The sequence below is a fragment of the Sander vitreus genome, chromosome 21 (genome assembly GCF_031162955.1).
Source record: "Sander vitreus isolate 19-12246 chromosome 21, sanVit1, whole genome shotgun sequence".
Lineage (NCBI taxonomy): Eukaryota > Metazoa > Chordata > Actinopteri > Perciformes > Percidae > Sander > Sander vitreus.
The window spans coordinates 13540086-13559039 of record NC_135875.1 but is presented as its reverse complement, the minus strand read 5'-3'; the positions used below and the strand labels follow the sequence as shown (position 1 = coordinate 13559039).

Genomic DNA, 18954 nt, shown 5'->3' with positions numbered 1-18954 from the left:
TACAGCAGCATGACAAGATGGTCTGAAGATGGACGATTTATTCTCTCAATTCTTTTATAAATGCTCAATATGGCACTTTACATTACAGAAGACCTCTTACATAATTGATCATACTGAGTGTAGATCTTTGACTTGCTCTACTGCCATTTTACACTAAATCTAAAACAAAGGCTTGCTTGATGTTTACAGTGATGCCGTAACTCAGCCAACTATCACAAACCTGTATGTGTGTAATGGTTAGTATGGCAGTAAACACTGGATGACTCAGAATCTCCAGAGTTTAACCTGTGGTCCACTGATCCAACTTGAACCAGCCTAGCTCCTTACCCAGGACACAGGCACCCACTGACGCTCCATCTGCACCCTCTCCAGTACAACCTGAAGCTCAGCTAAGGCACTGACTGTGTCCTCCTTCACCAAGACATAGTCCACCCAGGGACCATAGCACTTGTCCATCTGCTCAGCCGACTGTTTCATTTCCTGTAGGCCATCCTCCTAGTCATCACAAGGAAGTAAGAGTTGTTGATGCAGAACCACGTTTAAATGATGCGTCAACACGTAGGGGGGAAAACAATGTGAAATTACAGTAATTTATGCAAAGCCTGCCGTATGTTGTTCACCATTGGGTCATAGAAAAGGTACATTTAGACTTTTATAAAGTGGTCCAATTTGTTAAGTTTTAAGCAACTCACTGTGATTCCTGAGCTGAGTGAGGAAGAAGATCCAAGAGGTTTCCTTTGACTGTCATAGATGTGAGGCCTTACGTACACAACATATGGTTTGAACTCAGCATTACGTAGAGTCTTCAGTGCCTGAATGTGGGGGAAAAACCAAGCATATATGGACATTTCATCACCTTTAAACAGATGTTATATGTTATGTCTTCTGTTTCCGTCAGCACAACACCCTAAATCTAAAAATTAAAGTCAAACTTTGTCAATACATGATTAAATACTCTCAACCTTTAAATATCAGGGGACATAAGCCTATAAAACTTAAGTCATCTGAAAGCTCGCTTCAGAACTCAGTATTCTGCATTATAGTCTTAATCCAGCCTTAGTCATGCTTTTCTGCCAAGTGTTGCTGACAATCTAGACAGAAAAAGATTTCACATTTTCATATCACTGGTTTTAAAACTTCATCCTCTACATCTAATATATCATAGTTTGAACATACCACTGGACAAGTCCTTGCACATTTAAATAAAAAGTAGGTAATGCAATTGAAATCAGAAATGCATACCAACCTCTGGTTGCACATCCACCAGACAGAACTTGTTTTGATCCAAAATTTTGTGAATGGACTCCAAACTGGTGCCGTACAGATTATCTTTATACTCCCCATATTCAATAAATCTGCAAAAATACAGAACCGTCATGATTAAATTACATAAACCATTTTTTGCACTTAACTGGTTTACAAGATATAGTTTCCAGTGTCCAATACTCACTTGCCACTCTGGATGTAGGTTTCGAAAGCTGCTTTGGTGATAAAGTGATATTCCACTCCTTCCCTCTCATTACACTTCCTGGCTCGAGTGGTGTCTTAAGGTGACATTCAAAAACAGCCAGCAGGAAAATGGGGTGGGAAAAAAGATAACCTTTGTACATTCTGGGGTAAACACTTCATAATATAGGTACAAAACACATACTTAAAAAGGTGCAGTAGGTAAAACTTATAAAACTAACTTTTTGTCATATTTGCTGAAACTGACCCTATGTTCCAGTAGAACTATATAAAGCAGGTAATTAAAAAAATAATAAAAATAAATGAAATATCTGGCTCTTCTGGCACCACCTCCAGCCTGTGGTGTGATTTGCAAAAACCCACCGCTGTTCAGACGCTCCAATCAGGGCCAGGGGAGGTGTCTGTGTGTCAATCACTGCTCATGCACACAAATTCATTCTCCCTTGTGGGGGGGAGGGGCTTAGGAGAACGTTTTAGGCTTTAGCAGAAAGGGGGGGAGGGACTGAGAAGTTGTTGATGTTCACATTTTTTGGCTAAGTCCTAGATCTTCCCAATCCTACCTACAGCACCTTTAAGTAATGCATGAATCATGTCCATGCATTTGATCCGCCTCTCTGAAAGCAGACCATATTTCTGAGATATTTAGCTGCTTTTTTCAAATTGGTAGTCACAAAAGATCATTTCAGACCTGAGGTAGATATGGACAGTGGATTGATCCTACTTAAATCCTAGCTTACAGCTACTAACAAGTGCTCAGGGGAAAACCACAGCATATTAACCACAGAAAAAACACATGCATCCCTAGTGCAAATGTATATTACATGTTGAGTGTAAGGTTTAATATTTATATATTTAAAAAGGCAAAAAGACTTACGAGGCACAGCCAAACCATAACGTCGAGGATATTCAGCGATCACTTTCTGTTTGAGCTCAGTGATCTGAGCTCCCAGGGAACCTGTGACCATATAATTAATGAATAAATAACTAAATAGACAGTTATTCAAAATGATCATGTGCTGAGGAAAAATATCTGCAAGCAGAAGGACCTCTCTCAGAAAACACCCGTTTCTACTCTGAAGTGTTTTTCACATGTGGCAGAACCCCAGAGTGAACCTACCTATCAGTACTATAAGACGAGGCCTTTCACCAGGGCGGGGCAGATATTGTGTTACTTCTTCATAAATCAGGAACTCTGTGTGATTGGCATCTGGAGTTTGAGGTTCTCCTGGTGAACCCTGGCGATCTTTACTAAGGCGGAAAGTTCTGCGCAGGCCAGCTGTGGTCAAAGAAATACAGAGGTAAGATGGACATAGATATACTGAAGTTTATTGCAGATTACACTGCCACTTTGAAACCATGACACAACACAGACACGCTGAACACCATTAGAAATCAGTAAGAGTACCTGAGTAAAAATCCCATGAAAGAGCATTGCCACAGAAGACAGGGGCTGCCTTACTCTTGGGAGAAACTACAGCTCATATTAGACCATTTATTCAACCAGCTTAAATCTCAACAACAGAATAGAAGCTTGGAAGCCATGCATGCTGCGTCAACCTCTTCAAGTACAAAGCACCTTCAGCATGTAGCGTGAGGAGAGGCCATTTGTGAAGCACAGTGAGATAAATGAGCTGCAATGAGGTGCCACAAAGACACTGAGAAGCTTGGTGGCTGCAGCATACTGCACAAAAAGCCCGCCAGAGTAACAAGAAAGCAATGAAACAACTGCTTAAACAAGACTATTTGGCTCTGAGTGCCTAAGCACAATGGTGCTTTGAGCTAAACACTAATGTCAGCATGCTGACAACAATGATGTTAACACACTGATGTTTAACATCAATTTGAACGTGTTTCAGCTGGAAGCCGACATAGCTAAAACACGTTAGTTTTTTGCCCAATGCCCTCATTAAATAAGAAGATTACAAATTTGTGAGTGCCAGAGTTTTCGTTTCCTTTGACCCTAGTCACTGCCGTGCACTGATACACTGTCTAAAATTTGGAGCTGTGCGGGTTACTTTGCACTTTTTTTTTTTTATATACTTCTAATTATTTATTATATTACTTTATCTGTACTAAATCTGTCTTTGTGCTGCTATAACAACTGAATTTCCCCTCTGGGGATCAATACAGGTTCACCTTAAGCTATAATGCACACTATGTAATGAGTCATAATTATTAAATTTAAGACTTTTACATTTATTTTGCAATGGGCATGCCGAAAAGATTTGAAGTCATACAGATGATGGAATAAGATGTAAAATTAAGGTCAAGGTCAAAATGGTGTGGTGTTTGTTTGTTATGATGTGGTGATGCTTTAAGACAAAAACAAAACCACAAAAAGCACAGTCACATTAAGCCAATAAAAGCAGACAGAAGGCCTGATCAAACTGCTGACTGAGCAGTAAAGACCTCAGGAACCAAACAAATATTTATAATGAATGGCTTTCTGAATTTAAAATGCTAAAAAGAGTGCTGAGGCATTACATCTGCCCTTTCATAGTATAGTATGCCATAAGGAAGTCAAAGTCCAGTATATCGTGAAAATGACTCATACTACAGTATGTCATAAATGTATTGTATGTCATAAAAAGTCAAATAGTCATAGTATGTCATTGAAATATCATAAAAAAGTCATAAAAAGAAGTCATAGTATAGTATGTCATAAAAAGAAATCATAGTATGACATAAAATGTCATGAAAGTCATAACATAATATGCCACAAAAATATCAAATAACGAAGTCATAGTATGTCATAAAACGTCAAATAGTCATAGTTTGTCATGAAAATGACAAAAAGTCATCGGGAGGAGTCACAGTATGTCGAGAAATGTCACTATAGTATAGGAAAAAAGGGATACAAAATTCATAGTATATCGAAAAAAGTTTTAAAAGTCATAGTATATCGAAAAAAGTTAGTATGTATAGCAAAAAAAGTGATAAAAAAAGTGATAACATAGTATGTTGAAAAAAGTCAGTCGCAAAAATTCATAGCATGTCAAAAAAAGCCATAGTATAGTATGTAGAAAAAGGTCGAAAAAAAGTGATAAAAAGTCATAGTATAGCATGTCGAAAAAAGTCGTAGTATAGTATGTCAAAAGTGATGAAAGTCATAGTAGAGCATGTTGAAAAAAGTGATAACAAAAGTCATACTATAGTATGTCAAAAAAGTCATAGTATATTATGTTGAAAAAATGTTATTAAAAAGTCATAGATTAGTATGTCATAAAAGTCAAAAAGTAATAGTGTAGTATGTCGAAAAAAAGTGATAAAGTCAGTGTAGTATGTCGAAAAAAGGGCTAAAAAAAGTCATAGTACAGTATGTCAAAAAAAGTGATAAAAAGTCACAGTATAGTATGTCGAAAAAAGTCACTATAGTATAGAAAAAAAAGGGATAAAAAAAATTAATTGTATAGCATGTCGAAAAAAGTCGCAGTATAGTATGTCAAAAGTGATGAAAGTCATAGTAGAGCATGTTGAAAAAAGTGAGAAAAAATTGATTGTACAGTATGTTGAAAAAAGTCATAGTATGTCGAAAAAAGTCATAGTATAGTATGTCGAAAAAAGTGAGAAGAAAGTCATAGTATGTCAAAAGTGATGAAAGTCAGAGTAGAGCATGTTGAAAAAAGTGAGAAAAAATTGATAGTACAGTATGTTGAAAAAAGTCATAGTATAGTATGTCGAAAAAAGTGAGAAGAAAGTCATAGTATAGTATGTCAAAAGAAGTGATGAAAAAGTCATAGTAGAGCATGTTGAAAAAAGTGAGAAAAAATTGATTGTACAGTATGTCGAAAAAAGTGATAAAAAAGTGATAGTATAGTATGTTGAACAAAGTTAGTCGCAAAAAAATCATAGCATGTCGAAAAAAGTCAAAGTATAGTATGCAGAAAAAGGTCAAAAAATTCATAGTATGTCGACAAAAAGTCAAAGTATAGTATGTAGAAAAAGGTCGAAAAAAAGTCATAGTATGTCGACAAAAAGTCATGTCGAAAGAAGTTTTAAAAAAGTCATAGTATGTTGAAAAAAGTCAGTCGGAAAAAGTCATAGTATAGTATGTCAACAAAAGTGATGAAAAAAGTCATAGTATAGAATGTCGAAAAAAGTGAAAAGAAATCATAGTATGTTGAAAAAAGGATAAAAAAGTCATAGAATAGTATGTCATAAAAGTCATAGTAAGTCAAAAAAGTAAGAGTGTAGTATGTGGGAAAAAAAGTCATAGTATAGTATGTCGAGAAAAGTCACTATAGTATAGGAAAAAAAGGGGATAAAAAAAAATTCATTGTATAGTATGTCGAAAAAAAGTGATAAAAAAAGTCAGTATAGTATGTCGAAAAAAGTCGTAGTATAGTATAGCAAAAAAACGGATAAAAAAGTCACAGTATAGTATGTCGAAAAAAGTGATAAAGTCATAGTTATAGCATGTCGAAATAAGTCCTAGTATGGTATGATGAAAAAAGTGATGAAAAGGTCATAGTATGTCAAAAAAAAGTCATAGTATAGCAAAAAAAGTCATAGTACAATATGTCAAAAAAGTGATAAAGTCACAGTATAGTCAGAAAAGTCAATATTGTATAGCAAAAAATGAATAAAAATGTATAGTATGTCAAAAAGAGTCATAGTATGTTGAAAAAAGTGATAAAAAAGTAATAATATATTATGTAAAAAAAAAAAGTGATGAAGGTCGTAGTATAGTATGTCGAAAAAAGTGATAAAAAAGTGATAGTATAGTATGTTGAAAAAAAGTCAGTCGCAAAAGATTCATAGCATGTCGAAAAAAGTCAAAGTATAGTATGTAGAAAAAGGTCGAAAAAAAGTCATAGTATGTCGACAAAAAGTCATGTCGAAAGAAGTTTTAAAAAAGTCATAGTATGTTGAAAAAAGTCAGTCGGAAAAAGTCATAGTATAGAATGTCGAAAAAAGTGATAAAAGAAATCATAGTATGTTGAAAAAAGGATAAAAAAAGTCATAGAATAGTATGTCATAAAAGTCATAGTAAGTCAAAAAAGTAAGAGTGTAGTATGTGGGAAAAAAGTCATAGTATAGTATGTCGAGAAAAGTCACTATAGTATAGGAAAAAAGGGATAAAAAAAAATTCATTGTATAGTATGTCGAAAAAAAGTGATAAAAAAAGTCAGTATAGTATGTCGAAAAAAGTAGTATAGTATAGCAAAAAAACGGATAAAAAGTCACAGTATAGTATGTCGAAAAAAGTGATAAAGTCATAGTATAGCATGTCGAAATAAGTCCTAGTATAGTATGATGAAAAAAGTGATGAAAAGGTCATAGTATGTCGAAAAAAAAGTCGTAGTATAGCAAAAAAAGGCATAGTACAGTATGTCAAAAAAGTGATAAAAAAGTCACAGTATAGTCAGAAAAGTCAATATAGTATAGCAAAAAAGGAATAAAAATGTATAGTATGTCAAAAAAAGATTGAAGTTCATAGTATGTCGAATAAAGTGATAAAAAAGTAATATATTATGTAAAAAAAAAAAGTGATGAAAGTCGTAGTATAGTATGTTGAAAAAAGTGATAAAAAAGTGATAGTATAGTATGTTGAAAAAAGTCAGTCGCAAAAAATTCATAGCATGTCGAAAAAAGTCAAAGTATAGTATGTAGAAAAAAGGTCGAAAAAAAGTCATAATATGTCGACAAAAAGTCATGTCGAAAAAAGTTTTAAAAAAGTCATAGTATAGTATGTTGAAAAAAGTCAGTCGGAAAAAGTCATAGTATAGTATGTCAAAAAAAGTGATGAAAAAGTCATAGTATAGAATGTCGAAAAAAGTCGTGGTATAGTATGTCAAAAAAAGTGATGAAAAAGTCATAGTATAGAATGTCGAAAAAAGTGATAAAAGAAATCATAGTATGTCATAAAAGTCATAGTATGGTATGTCAAAAAAGTAATGGTGTAGTATGTCGAAAAAAGTCATAGTATAATAAAAAAAAGGGATAAAAAGTCACAGTATAGTATGTCGAAAAAAGTGATAACAAAAGTCACAGTATAGTATGTAAAAAAAAGGGAAAAATAATTCATAGTATAGTATGTCAAAAAAGTGATAAAGTCACAGTATAGTCAGAAAAGTCAATCTAGTATAGCAAAAAAAGGGATAAAAATGTATAGTATGTCGACAAGTCATATTATAGTATGTTGAAAAAGATGATAAAAACGTCATAGTATATTATGTAAAAAAAAAATAAAGTGATGTAAGTCGTAGTATAGTATGTCGAAATAAGTCCTAGTATAGCATGACGAAAAAAGGGATGAAAAGGTCATAGTATAGTATGTCTGAATAAAAGTCATAGTATAGTATAGCAAAAAAAGGGGATAAAAAATGTATAGTATGTCAAAAAGAGTCATAGTATGTAGTCATAGTAGTAGTATGTATAGAAAAAAAAGTGATGAAGGTCGTAGTATAGTATGTCGAAAAAAGTGATAAAAAAGTGATAGTATAGTATGTTGAAAAAAAGTCAGTCGCAAAAGATTCATAGCATGTCGAAAAAAGTCATAGTATAGTATGTAGAAAAAAGGTCGAAAAAAAGTCATAATATGTCGACAAAAAGTCATGTCGAAAAAAGTTTTAAAAAAGTCATAGTATAGTATGTTGAAAAAAGTCAGTCGGAAAAAGTCATAGTATAGTATGTCAAAAAAAGTGATGAAAAAGTCATAGTATAGCATGTCGAAAAAAGTCGTGGTATAGTATAGCAAACAAAGTGATAAAAAAGTCATAGTATAGAATGTCGAAAAAAGTGATAAAAGAAATCATAGTATGTCATAAAAGTCATAGTATGGTATGTCAAAAAAGTAATGGTGTAGTATGTCGAAAAAAGTCATAGTATAATAAAAAAAAGGGATAAAAAGTCACAGTATAGTATGTCGAAAAAAGTGATAACAAAAGTCACAGTATAGTATGTAAAAAAAAGGGAAAAATAATTCATAGTATAGTATGTCAAAAAAGTGATAAAGTCACAGTATAGTCAGAAAAGTCAATCTAGTATAGCAAAAAAAGGGATAAAAATGTATAGTATGTCGACAAGTCATATTATAGTATGTTGAAAAAGATGATAAAAACGTCATAGTATATTATGTAAAAAAAAAAAAAAGTGATGTAAGTCGTAGTATAGTATGTCGAAATAAGTCCTAGTATAGTATGACGAAAAAAGGGATGAAAAGGTCATAGTATAGTATGTTGAATAAAAGTCGTAGTATAGTATAGCAAAAAAAGGCATAGTACAGTAGGTCAAAAAAGTGATAAAAAAGTCATAGTAGAGCATGTTGAAAAAAGTGAGAAAAAAGTCATAGTAAAGTATGTTCGAAAAAAGTGATAGTATAGTATGTTGAAAAAAGTCAGTCGCAAAAAATTCATAGCATGTCGAAAAAAGTCACAGTATAGTATGTAGAAAAAGGTCGAAAAAAGTCATAGTATGTCAACAAAAAGTCATGTCGAAAAAAGTGATGAAAAAGTCACAGTATAGTATGTAGAAAAAAGTCGTAGTATAGTATAGCAAAAAAAAAGGGATAAAAAAGTCATAGTATAGTATGTCAAAAAAGTGAGAAAAAATTCATAGTACAGTATGTCGAAAAAAGTCATAGTATAGTATGTTGACAAAAGTGATTAAAAAGTCAGTAAAGTATGTCAAAAAAGTGAAAAAAGTCACAGTATGTCGAGAAATGTCACTATAGTATAGGAAAAAAGGGATACAAAATTCATAGTATAGTATGTTGAAAGAAGTGATAAAAAAGTCATAGTATAGCATGTCGAAAAAAGTCATAGTATGTCGAAAAAAAGTCGTAGTGTAGTATAGCAAAAAAGGGATTAAAAAAAAAAATCATAGTATAGTACATCGAAAAAAGTGATAAAAAAAAAGTCATAGTATAGTATGTCAAAAAAGGGATAAATAATTCATAGTGTAGTATGTCAAAAAGCGTAATAGTACAGTATGTCAAAGAAGTGATAACAAAGACAGTATAGTCAGAAAAGTCAGTATAGTATAGCAAAAAAGGGATAATAAATTCATAGTATAGAGTCTCTCACAACCCCCGCTGCTGAAAGACTCGTTTACGCCTTCATCTCCTCCCGACTGGACTACTGCAACTCACTTCTCCTTGGCATCAGCTCTACCTACATCAACCGACTCTAACTGGTCCAGAACGCAGCCGCACGACTCATCACCTGCACCAAATCCTAGCACCACATCACTCCAGCCCTAAAACAACTCCACAGGCTTCCCATCTCCCACCGGATCACCTACAAAATCCTGGTCCTCACCTACAAAGCCCTCCACCATCTGGACCCCTCATACCTCACTATCCTCCTCTTCCCCTACCAACCGACAGAGCCTTCTCCAGGGCAGTTCCCAGGCTCTGGAACTCCCTCTCCCAAGAGATCCACACCTCGGAGTCCCTCACCATCTTCCAGTCCCGCCTCAAGACCCATCTCTTCACCTCTGCCTATCCGTAGCCCCACGCCCCCCTCCCTTCTCATCTGTGCCTGAATCTTGTTTTGTTCTGCTTCGTTTTGTTTTGTTTTGTACCCTGCCCTGTAAAGCGACTTTGAGTCCATGAAAAGCGCTATACAAATTCAATCTATTATTGAAAAAATGGAAAAAAAAGTCACAGTATAGTTTGACATAAAATGTCATAAAAGTCATAGTATGGCATAAAAATAAGTCATGGTATAGCATGTCGAAAAAAGTCATAAAAAAATCATAGTATAGTATGACGAAAAAAGTCATAAAAGTCATAGTATGATGAAAAAAAGTCATAGTATAGTATGTTGAAAAAGTCATAAAAAGATCATAGTTTAGTATGTCATAAAAAAGTCAAAAAGAAGTCATAGTATAGTATGAGATAAAATGTCATAAGTCATAGTCATATACGTTATTATATCATGGCTACGAACCAATTAGACTGCTTGATTTGAGCTACCCGTTTTATAAATTGTTTTGTTTACACTTTTCCTATACAGCCCTCAATCCTATGCTAGCTCTCTAAATTGGCACTCAGTCATTAAAACTTTTAGAACCCCTATTCTAAAGGAAGGGATGGATTTGCACACAGATTGAGCAGAAATGTGATGTTACAGTGATTAGTATAAACTCAATGATCGTGCCTCCTCACCTATGTCCTTTCCATTCAGAGCACCCTCACTGTCACAGTCTTCTGCAGGATGGCATGCAGGAAGAGAAGACAGGGTAAGAGGGAGGAGGGAGGAGGGAGGAGAGGTTGATGTTGAGGGTTTTTTAATGTCAAAACACAGCAGGTTCAAATGCGATAACTACATTGCTAAGATTTTGAGGGTATAAAGACAACTGTCAAAAGGTAAAAAGGGGTAAATTGTGTAATTTGTGTTTTTTGAGTTTTAGGTGGGGTGCTGATAGAATTTCATTTTGAAATTCTGACCATGATAACATGTAGGGATGAGTGCTTATTTTCTAACATGAGTTTGTCCACGTACCTCTCCCAGCACGATCATCTGAGGTTAGCAATGCAAGGAATAACACAAAGTATCACTATAGAGAGACAGAATAGTACACCTGCTATACTGTGATATTACCGCTGCTCAGCTCCGAGGGTACATTGTGATTTTAAAGTACTTTTTCTTTGTCGCAAATATCAACTCTAAACTGTATATGTGTTTAGAAATCCTTCACCCACTTATCTGCTTCTTTATCTACTTGTCCTTTGTATAGATTAGTGCTGTCAAACGATTAAAATATTTAATCGCGATTAATCGCATTAATGTCATATTTAACTCACAATTAATTGCACATTTTTATCTATTCTAAATGTCCCTTGATTTCTTTTTGTCCCATTATTTTTTCTCATTTTAATGCTCTTATCAACATGGAAAAGTGGATCGGCTTGCTTTGTGCTTCTGTCGCCTGGCTTTGACGAGGGGGCGGAGAATTGGCATCAGCTGTGTGCTTGGCCATCAAGTGGTATTTCAGACTGGACGTGCTGCGATGATAGCTCAGTTCACAACGACAAAACACACAGATCATTTTGGTCTTGTCAATGGAACCATTTGGCAACTTTTTAAAAGTAAACTTTCCATTCAGAATCTTGTTGGCATCCATTTCGGCGTCTCGTGCTCGCCATCCACTCAAAACTAATGTTAGCTTACTACTAAACCCAAACAAGTGTGTGCGGCGTGCCTGTTGTTTTGTTTCCAGTCTAGATAGATCTGGTGTGGTGTTGCAGTTTTTCTAACATTACTAGTTGTTGCAACAGCATGTGAAAAAAACTACAAAGTTTGCTAGGCCAAAAAGAACGTTAATCTTGCGATAAAAAAATTGATGCCGTTAAAATGGGTTTGCGTTAACGCCGTTAACGCGTTTAACTGACAGCACTAGTATAGATTTATTAAATTTACATTCAGTTCAAAGACCTATACCTTTACCATAACATTATTATACTGCAACATTTCAACTACATCTTGTTTTTTTTAACTCAGTGAGAGGGAGTTTAGCTTTTATGCAGATAAAGAACACACAAGAAAAGAAGTGACTTAACAACCAACCGTTGTTTTTCAAACCCTTTTGTTTCATTTTCCTTTTAAATTGGATTAGGAAATAATAAACAATGGATTACATTTTTTTAGGGAGATTAACCTCAGATGCCCTTTTTTCTTTTCATTATCTCTTTCTGTATCTCCTCGGCTGGATTAGATTTGACCTGCAATAGAAGCTGTGTCGCTGGGAGCAGCCAAAGGAAGAAGTAGAAATAGGCTTACATGCAGGAGCTTTGGGGGACATAGGGGCAGGGAAAGAACCCATTTTCATTCTGTATCTCAGGCGCCTGGAAAGAAAAAGATAACAATAGAGGAAAGATACATTTTTTATCTGAAAACATATTTTTAAATCTTAAACATAGTGGCTTTAACCAGTTATTTATTTGATGGCAGAGATGAAGCTGACTACCTCTCCTGGAACTGTGTAGAGGGGATGAGGGCAGCGCGCAGGTTACAGTCGCCAATCCTCTTGGCCTGCCACCAGGTAGCGTCCTCCTGGCTAACAACCTGAAGAATGTCCCCCCTCTTAAAAGGAAGTCCCGCCTCTTGGCACGGCGTGGCCTTGTCCTCATAGGGCGTGTAGTCAAACAAAGCCCGAAGGTAGACCTTTTTACAAGCAGGAATATTCCGTTAGCAATGGGAACTTTAAAGGAATAGTTATATATTTTGGGACATATGTTAATATTTGCTTTCTTATCGAGAATTAGAAAACAACAACAATACCGCTGTCATATCTATCTACATAAAAAGGTAGAGCCAGAAGCCAGTTAGGAAAACGGCTAGCCTGGCTCTTCAGGAAGTCTTTGGTTTTTGTTTGATTAAACAAATGTGATAATAATTGAACTTGACACCATCTAGTTTAAAAGTATTAAAAATAAAAAGCAATCAATTAAATAGACATCTTTTCCCAGATTTCGGTGGAGGAGTAACTGATTGTTTATTACGGTCGAATGTTGCAGACAAAGGAGTCCTCACCCTGCTTTCCATCATGTTGTCTTCTTCTACAACAGCTGGAATGATTTTTAGGGTGATGGAGCCTTGTGACTGGGACTGATCAAAAACATCAGAGCAGCATATTCAACATGTATTCGCAGTAATCGTCAGTGAATAGTCACACAGTATCTGAACTAGTATGATGTAATATGACAAAAAGCTTTCTCTCTTTACCAGAATCTGACTAATTTCATCCGGCCTTTTGTGGGTTATCAGGTTTCCATTAACCTCTCGAAGCTCATCCCCAACATGCACCAGACCTGGAAAGACAAATACAACTCACACACAACAAGTCTACTGAAAACAAGCCTACTAGCCAAAATAAAGCAAAGTAAATCCCAGTATCCTATGTGTAGTACCACTAAGAGTATTTTGGCATAGATCTAAAAAACAAACAAAAAAAAAACAGACAATTTTCCGTTGGCTTGAAGTTGATAACATAATCATGGCAACAGCCAGGAGCAACCCTTGTTTGTAATCTCAAAATCTTGTGACACTAATCTCAAGGATTTGATCTCTGTTGACAGTTCATGGGGTTACACAACGTAATCTTCTCACTTCTGTCAGTATATCAGTAGAGATAAGCAAGTCCTGTTGGGTAGGAATTTTAGTTTTTTTCAGAAAAAATAAAAGAATACAACTGATATTTGCAGAATGATATATGTTGATGATACGGTTTGTCTCACCACTACGGTCAGCTGCCCCTCCCCTCATAATTCTGGCCACAATTACAGCTCCTGTCGCTTCATCTCTCCGGATGGTCGCTCCCTGGTGATCAAGATGCAACGATTAATCAAATACTTTCAAACACATATTAAATCTCATCTTCAGTTCACTGCTCTGGAAGTCATGTACATGTTGGTGGCTTTTGCTGAAAAGATCAATAACCTGTTAGACAGTCACTCTGTGTGACTGGAGATTTTGATACTTGATTATCAGAGTTTTCTATCACAGGGTTACAGCTACATTAATTTCCACGGCATACTTTAAGTAATTCATTTAAAATTCAATTCAGTAGTACAACATTTTGACATTTTTGCTGACAGTTCGATGAGAAGATCAATACCATGTCCGTACGCTCAATATGAAGCTACAATCAGGATATGGTTAGCTTAGCACAAAAACTAGAAACGGGGGAAACAGCTAGCTCGGTAACAAATCAGCCGTGACACAGATTAAAATAAACAAGATTTAATGTGTTAATTGTGAGCTATAGAGGTGTTGGTACTAGTTGGTACAGATTCTTGTTTTTATGCTAAGCTAATCGGCATATAGACATTAGGGTGGTAAAGTATTTCCCAAAATGTCATCTATTCCGTCTAGCCATCACATGTATCGTGTGGGTTGGCCAGTACTCACACACTCTCCACATAATGTAGCATATCAGACAGATGAGCAGCTCCACATGTGAAAAGATATAAATCAAAACACATTTTGGATGAATCACTGCCATTAAAACTTCCAAAGCTCATGTTCTGTGATGGGTTTTAATAAGCAGATATTCAGCTATGTAATCATGTAAGCTTGTTGCTGCAAAACTGGTGTCACTTCAGTAGGCGTTTCTGACAAGTTAACATCAAATCTATTTTTGTCCTTTGCTTGAAGGATTTCCTTGAGAATACATTTTATAGCATGACACAGAGTCACACATTCAGACCATGGGGTGTTTTAAAGCCTCAAAGCTGCTCCATTAAAGTAAATAGATCTTTTTAAAGCCCCACTTGAGGGCACAAGAATAATAGCTTTTGAGGGAAGGAAGAGCATTTATTTTTGTCTCAGGTGTGAGGCAGCACTTACCAGGGGCTCTTTGTTCTTCACCAGGCGGACGATCTTGACCGACTCTTCCTCCAGGTCGTTGTCCAGATCCTCTGGCAGTGGCGGCAGCACCGGGTCAAATTTCTTTTGGGCCACTGTGTCGTGAGCCGACAGCACTGCCTTTATGAAACAATACACAGACAAATGCACAGATTGGTAAGATAGCAGAAAAAATAAATAAGAGGAATACTCATTCTCTCTCAATACTTCATTAACTGCTTTTGCAAATGTGTGTTCCGTCATCAATGCCATCATCTTTTCCCTCTCCCCAGAAAGCCAATACATTGAACATAATCACTTGATAAGAGTGATTAGGCTGTCTTGACTGTGTCTAGGTGTACAGACAGCTCTGACGGCTGGTGGTATGTAATATGTGATCAACTTAAGAGGAAAATAAGAGCAAGCAAGCAAAAAGCACAGAGAAGCAGCGACATTAAAAAGATCAAGACTCAGAAGGAATGAGAGGATGTCAAAAGACACTGTCAAATAATACTCTGTTATTTTGTGTTTGTGTAAGGAAAGACATTGTGTGTGTGTGTGTGTGTGTGTGTGTGTGTGTGTGTGTGTGTGAACCTTAAGGTGAGGAGTGCTCAGCAGGAGAAGCAGTTCTCTCTCATCGTCCTCCAGCGGCCCGTTCTGAAGCTCTTCTGCCAGCTGACGATTTGAATCAGAAAAATCACTGCTTCAAATACTAAAATTTTTCATGAAATACATTTACTTTTGAAAATTGCCTTTGCTGGATTCCAATAAATGTTTACTTTTACTTGGCATCAAATAAATCATCATTATATATATATATATATATATATATATATATATATATATATATATATATATATATATATATATATATATAGATATATAGATATATAGATATATAGATTAATTAATATTTAGCTTCAGTTTGGCTTTAAAATATTATGGAAAGATTGCACCTACATCCTCTGCCAGACAGGTGGCGCTATGTAGAACTGGAGTCGGGCTGTGTTTCTCATACTGCTTCAATTTGTCATGAATCTGGGATGTACAACACATGAAAAGATATACACATATGCACAAACACACCACAAAGATTTACTTATTTTCAAGACGTTTGGTGGACAGTTTCCAAGAATAAGCTCATTTAATTTAGCTAAATTTCTACGATTATATAGCTAGAGGAACATAAGTATCAGTACATTCAGGTTTCCTGAACGGTTCCGTGTGAATTCCCTGCTACTTGAAAACAAAGAAGAAGATCTATCAACTAGCGTTGTTCTGGTTGGCTATGAGTGCAGAGGGAATTTGAAAGACAACCGTTTATCCCGCCCCTCGGATTGAGCCCTGCCAATGGTGAGTTCCCAGACTCAACATCTTGTTGTGGGTCTGGCTTGTCAGGCTAATCTGCTGTACCTTCATGAGGTAACCGAGGCTTTTCTCACTGAAGACATCCTTGAGGAAGACTAGGTCCTCTTTATGGTTGGCATCAGAATGGAGCTGAGAGGTGAGCAGGGCCAAAGTCTCATGCAGCCCTATGAATTTAGACAGGAATTATGTATTAATCACACATTCAAACACCTATTTGCTATCATGATTCATGAACTAAAAACTGTTCATGCCGAAAGTAGATGCTTTTCTATCATTAGAAATGCATCATCATTGCAGAAATAAAATAGCAGCATTGTGTCATTACTTTTTTCCCCAAATCTTTATGGATTATAACTACACTAATATAATAATCATAGATTTGTTTTGATATGGTTTCATTAAATCAGTACCATGACAGATTGTCTTTTTTCTAAGACAGGAAAACAATAAATGTTGTTTGGACTGACACTCAGATTCAAGGCCCTTCCTGAAATCCAAAACATTTTTTCTTGACAGTAGAAACTATATGGTTTAGTTTATTTCTCTAATATCTGCCTTTGTAAACTTGTAATCACCCTCCATTCTCCCAAGATCTTAGTGAAACTAACCATCTAACTATCATTCATTGTAGTTTGTTTAAAAAGTCAGTTTGCTGTTTGGGTAGATCCAAATAAGACTGGCATGCGTCCCGAGTCTGATAGGTCATGGAAACTCACTTCTTTAGGGTACTAATGTTATTTCCAACAAAAGCATTGTTGTTTTTTTTTCCTTTTTTAAATGCTTCACACACACACACACACACACACGCGCACGCACGCACGCACGCACGCACGCACGCACGCTGGCTGTACCTGTGCTTGCAGACACGATGGGCATGGCTTTAATCATTCAGAGGAGGCAGGAGGTTGCAGAGAAAGGGGGGAACAGGGAAGGAGGAAAAACAAAAGCCAGTGAAGTCTCCCCACTGGCTCCTTCTGTTCCTCGCGCACAGCCAAGGTGAAAAATCACAGACACAGCTGGGAATGGGAAAAAAAAACAATACACAATGTGACTCTTACATCTGCATTTTTAAAAAAGGGGATTCAACTAAGATTTCTTAGAATTTAAAGGTTTCCTCACAATTGTGATTTTATTCTGACAACTCTTAATTTGTTTGTTTCACACATATTAATCTAAAACTACACAGGCTTCAAAAGACAAGAGTATGGTTCTTTTAGACAGGTATTTTAAAAGGAAGATACATAATTTCCATGTAGGTGCAACAAAAGGTTAAGGGTTGTTGGTCTTGTGATACAAATATGTTTCAGTACCTTGGAACTCACTTAGTAAAGTACAGTATTTATTTTCTAATTTTAAATTACTTCTAAATGTGAACACATTTTGAAAGGTTAACTGTCAGCCATGCTTGGACAGTGATGAATCAACCCATTACTGTGCCGAAGTTTCAATATAATTAATAGCTGCTTTCATTACTGAGGCATAAAGCATTCATTTAATTTCAAACTGTGTGACTGTCAAATTCGAGGAAATTGAGGTTACACCAAAGACTTCTGACCAATAAGGATGCTTCACCTCATTTGTCACCATGGCAACCCTAAAGTACCAATGACTCTCACTGCGTTTACATTTTAATTGTCTCAAAGATTAGATTAATTAAATGGTGTTTGGGTTGTGTCCCATTATTCACTGCACTAGTTTAGTACTGTGTGAGCAGTGAAGCAAGTAACTACAATCTGGCATCAATACACGACTTTCATTTCCTTTTATATTTTGTTCAGAGCTTTATTTCTATAAGGATCTGGGATTAGTCCAAATAACCAACATGGCAACACTTTTCTTATCGATCGATTATCTATTAATTGTTTCAGATGAGACAGGATCAAGCTATATTGCTCTCATACATAAATGTATGTGCAAAACCAATAGTGAAATTACAGTACATATAAATTGGCATTTTTGCAAACTAATCATTCTCTGGTTTTAGCTTCTACATTATGAGGATTTGCTGCCTTTGTTATCGTTATCATTGTAAATGTAATTATATTTGGTTTTAGACGGTTGGTTGGGCAAAACAAATAATGTGAAGGTGCCTGCTTGGCTCTGGGAAACTGTGATAGGCATATTTTTATGGCATTTTCTCTGTTAAACCTAAATACCAAAAGTTTTAATAACAGCCTAACTTTACAGTAAATGCTGCACTAAGATGGTAAATGAAATTGTTTATTAAGAAACGTGACTTCACTTTGCTGACCTTTAAAAATATTTCTAAATCGACTTCTGACCAATGAACACTCTTGTATGAACTGTTCTTGATTTAAATGTTATCATGAACGGTTTTTAGCATCACTTTACTTTAAAGCATCATTTCCCAATAGGGAAACACCTTTTAACAGGCATACTCAAATTTACCAATAAAAAAAGTTGCTGATATTATTACCATGTCTTACAGATTAAACCCAATAAACAAGAAATAAAAAAAGGCTATTCAAAAGCTGAAAAACAACAATGCACCAGGACCCGACAGAATACCTCCAGAAGCCCTTAAAGCAGACCTGGAAACAGCAACCATATTACTTTACCAAATCTTCATACAGATCTGGTAAACTCCCCAAAAAAGTAGTTATTATTCACCTGCTGTATACCCTTGTGTTTTGAGTATGCTTAATCTTCATCCTACACATCTCTTTACTATCTGCAGGGTGATTTTCTGCTTGAGTGATGTTTTCTTCTTATTCCCACAGACATGACATAATGTCTAGACGTGTCCTGCACAGACATCCAACTTTCCAACCTCACATTGTTGTAAAGTGTGTTTACCACCGACAGT

At 35.5% G+C, this 18954-nt stretch overlaps 1 protein-coding gene across 1 annotated transcript; it reads right to left on the bottom strand.

The window, feature by feature from the left end:
• Nucleotides 1–28: 28 nt before the first annotated feature.
• Nucleotides 29–17015, bottom strand: mpp3b (MAGUK p55 scaffold protein 3b). The gene is made up of 19 exons (XM_078279295.1): nucleotides 16979–17015; nucleotides 16173–16291; nucleotides 15720–15797; nucleotides 15354–15434; nucleotides 14763–14900; nucleotides 13652–13733; nucleotides 13140–13225; nucleotides 12948–13022; nucleotides 12382–12578; nucleotides 12195–12259; nucleotides 10917–10934; nucleotides 10580–10621; nucleotides 2873–2938; nucleotides 2585–2743; nucleotides 2342–2422; nucleotides 1451–1544; nucleotides 1247–1355; nucleotides 693–812; nucleotides 29–495 (listed from the first exon to the last, which is right to left on the bottom strand). The coding sequence occupies exons 1-19, from the start codon at nucleotides 17013–17015 to the stop codon at nucleotides 316–318; spliced, it is 1827 nt and encodes a 608-aa protein (XP_078135421.1). The 3' UTR covers nucleotides 29–315.
• Between the last annotated feature and the right edge of the window lie 1939 nt (nucleotides 17016–18954).

Coding starts and splice junctions, on each gene's coding strand:
- mpp3b (XM_078279295.1), bottom strand. CDS start 17,015: ATGATTAAAGCCATGCCCATCGTGTCTGCAAGCACAG. Junction 15,435..15,719: donor CCACCTGTCTGGCAGAGGAT/GTAGGTGCAATC, acceptor TCAAATCGTCAG/CTGGCAGAAGAGCTTCAGAA. Junction 1,356..1,450: donor ACCTACATCCAGAGTGGCAA/GTGAGTATTGGA, acceptor GTATTTTTGCAG/ATTTATTGAATATGGGGAGT.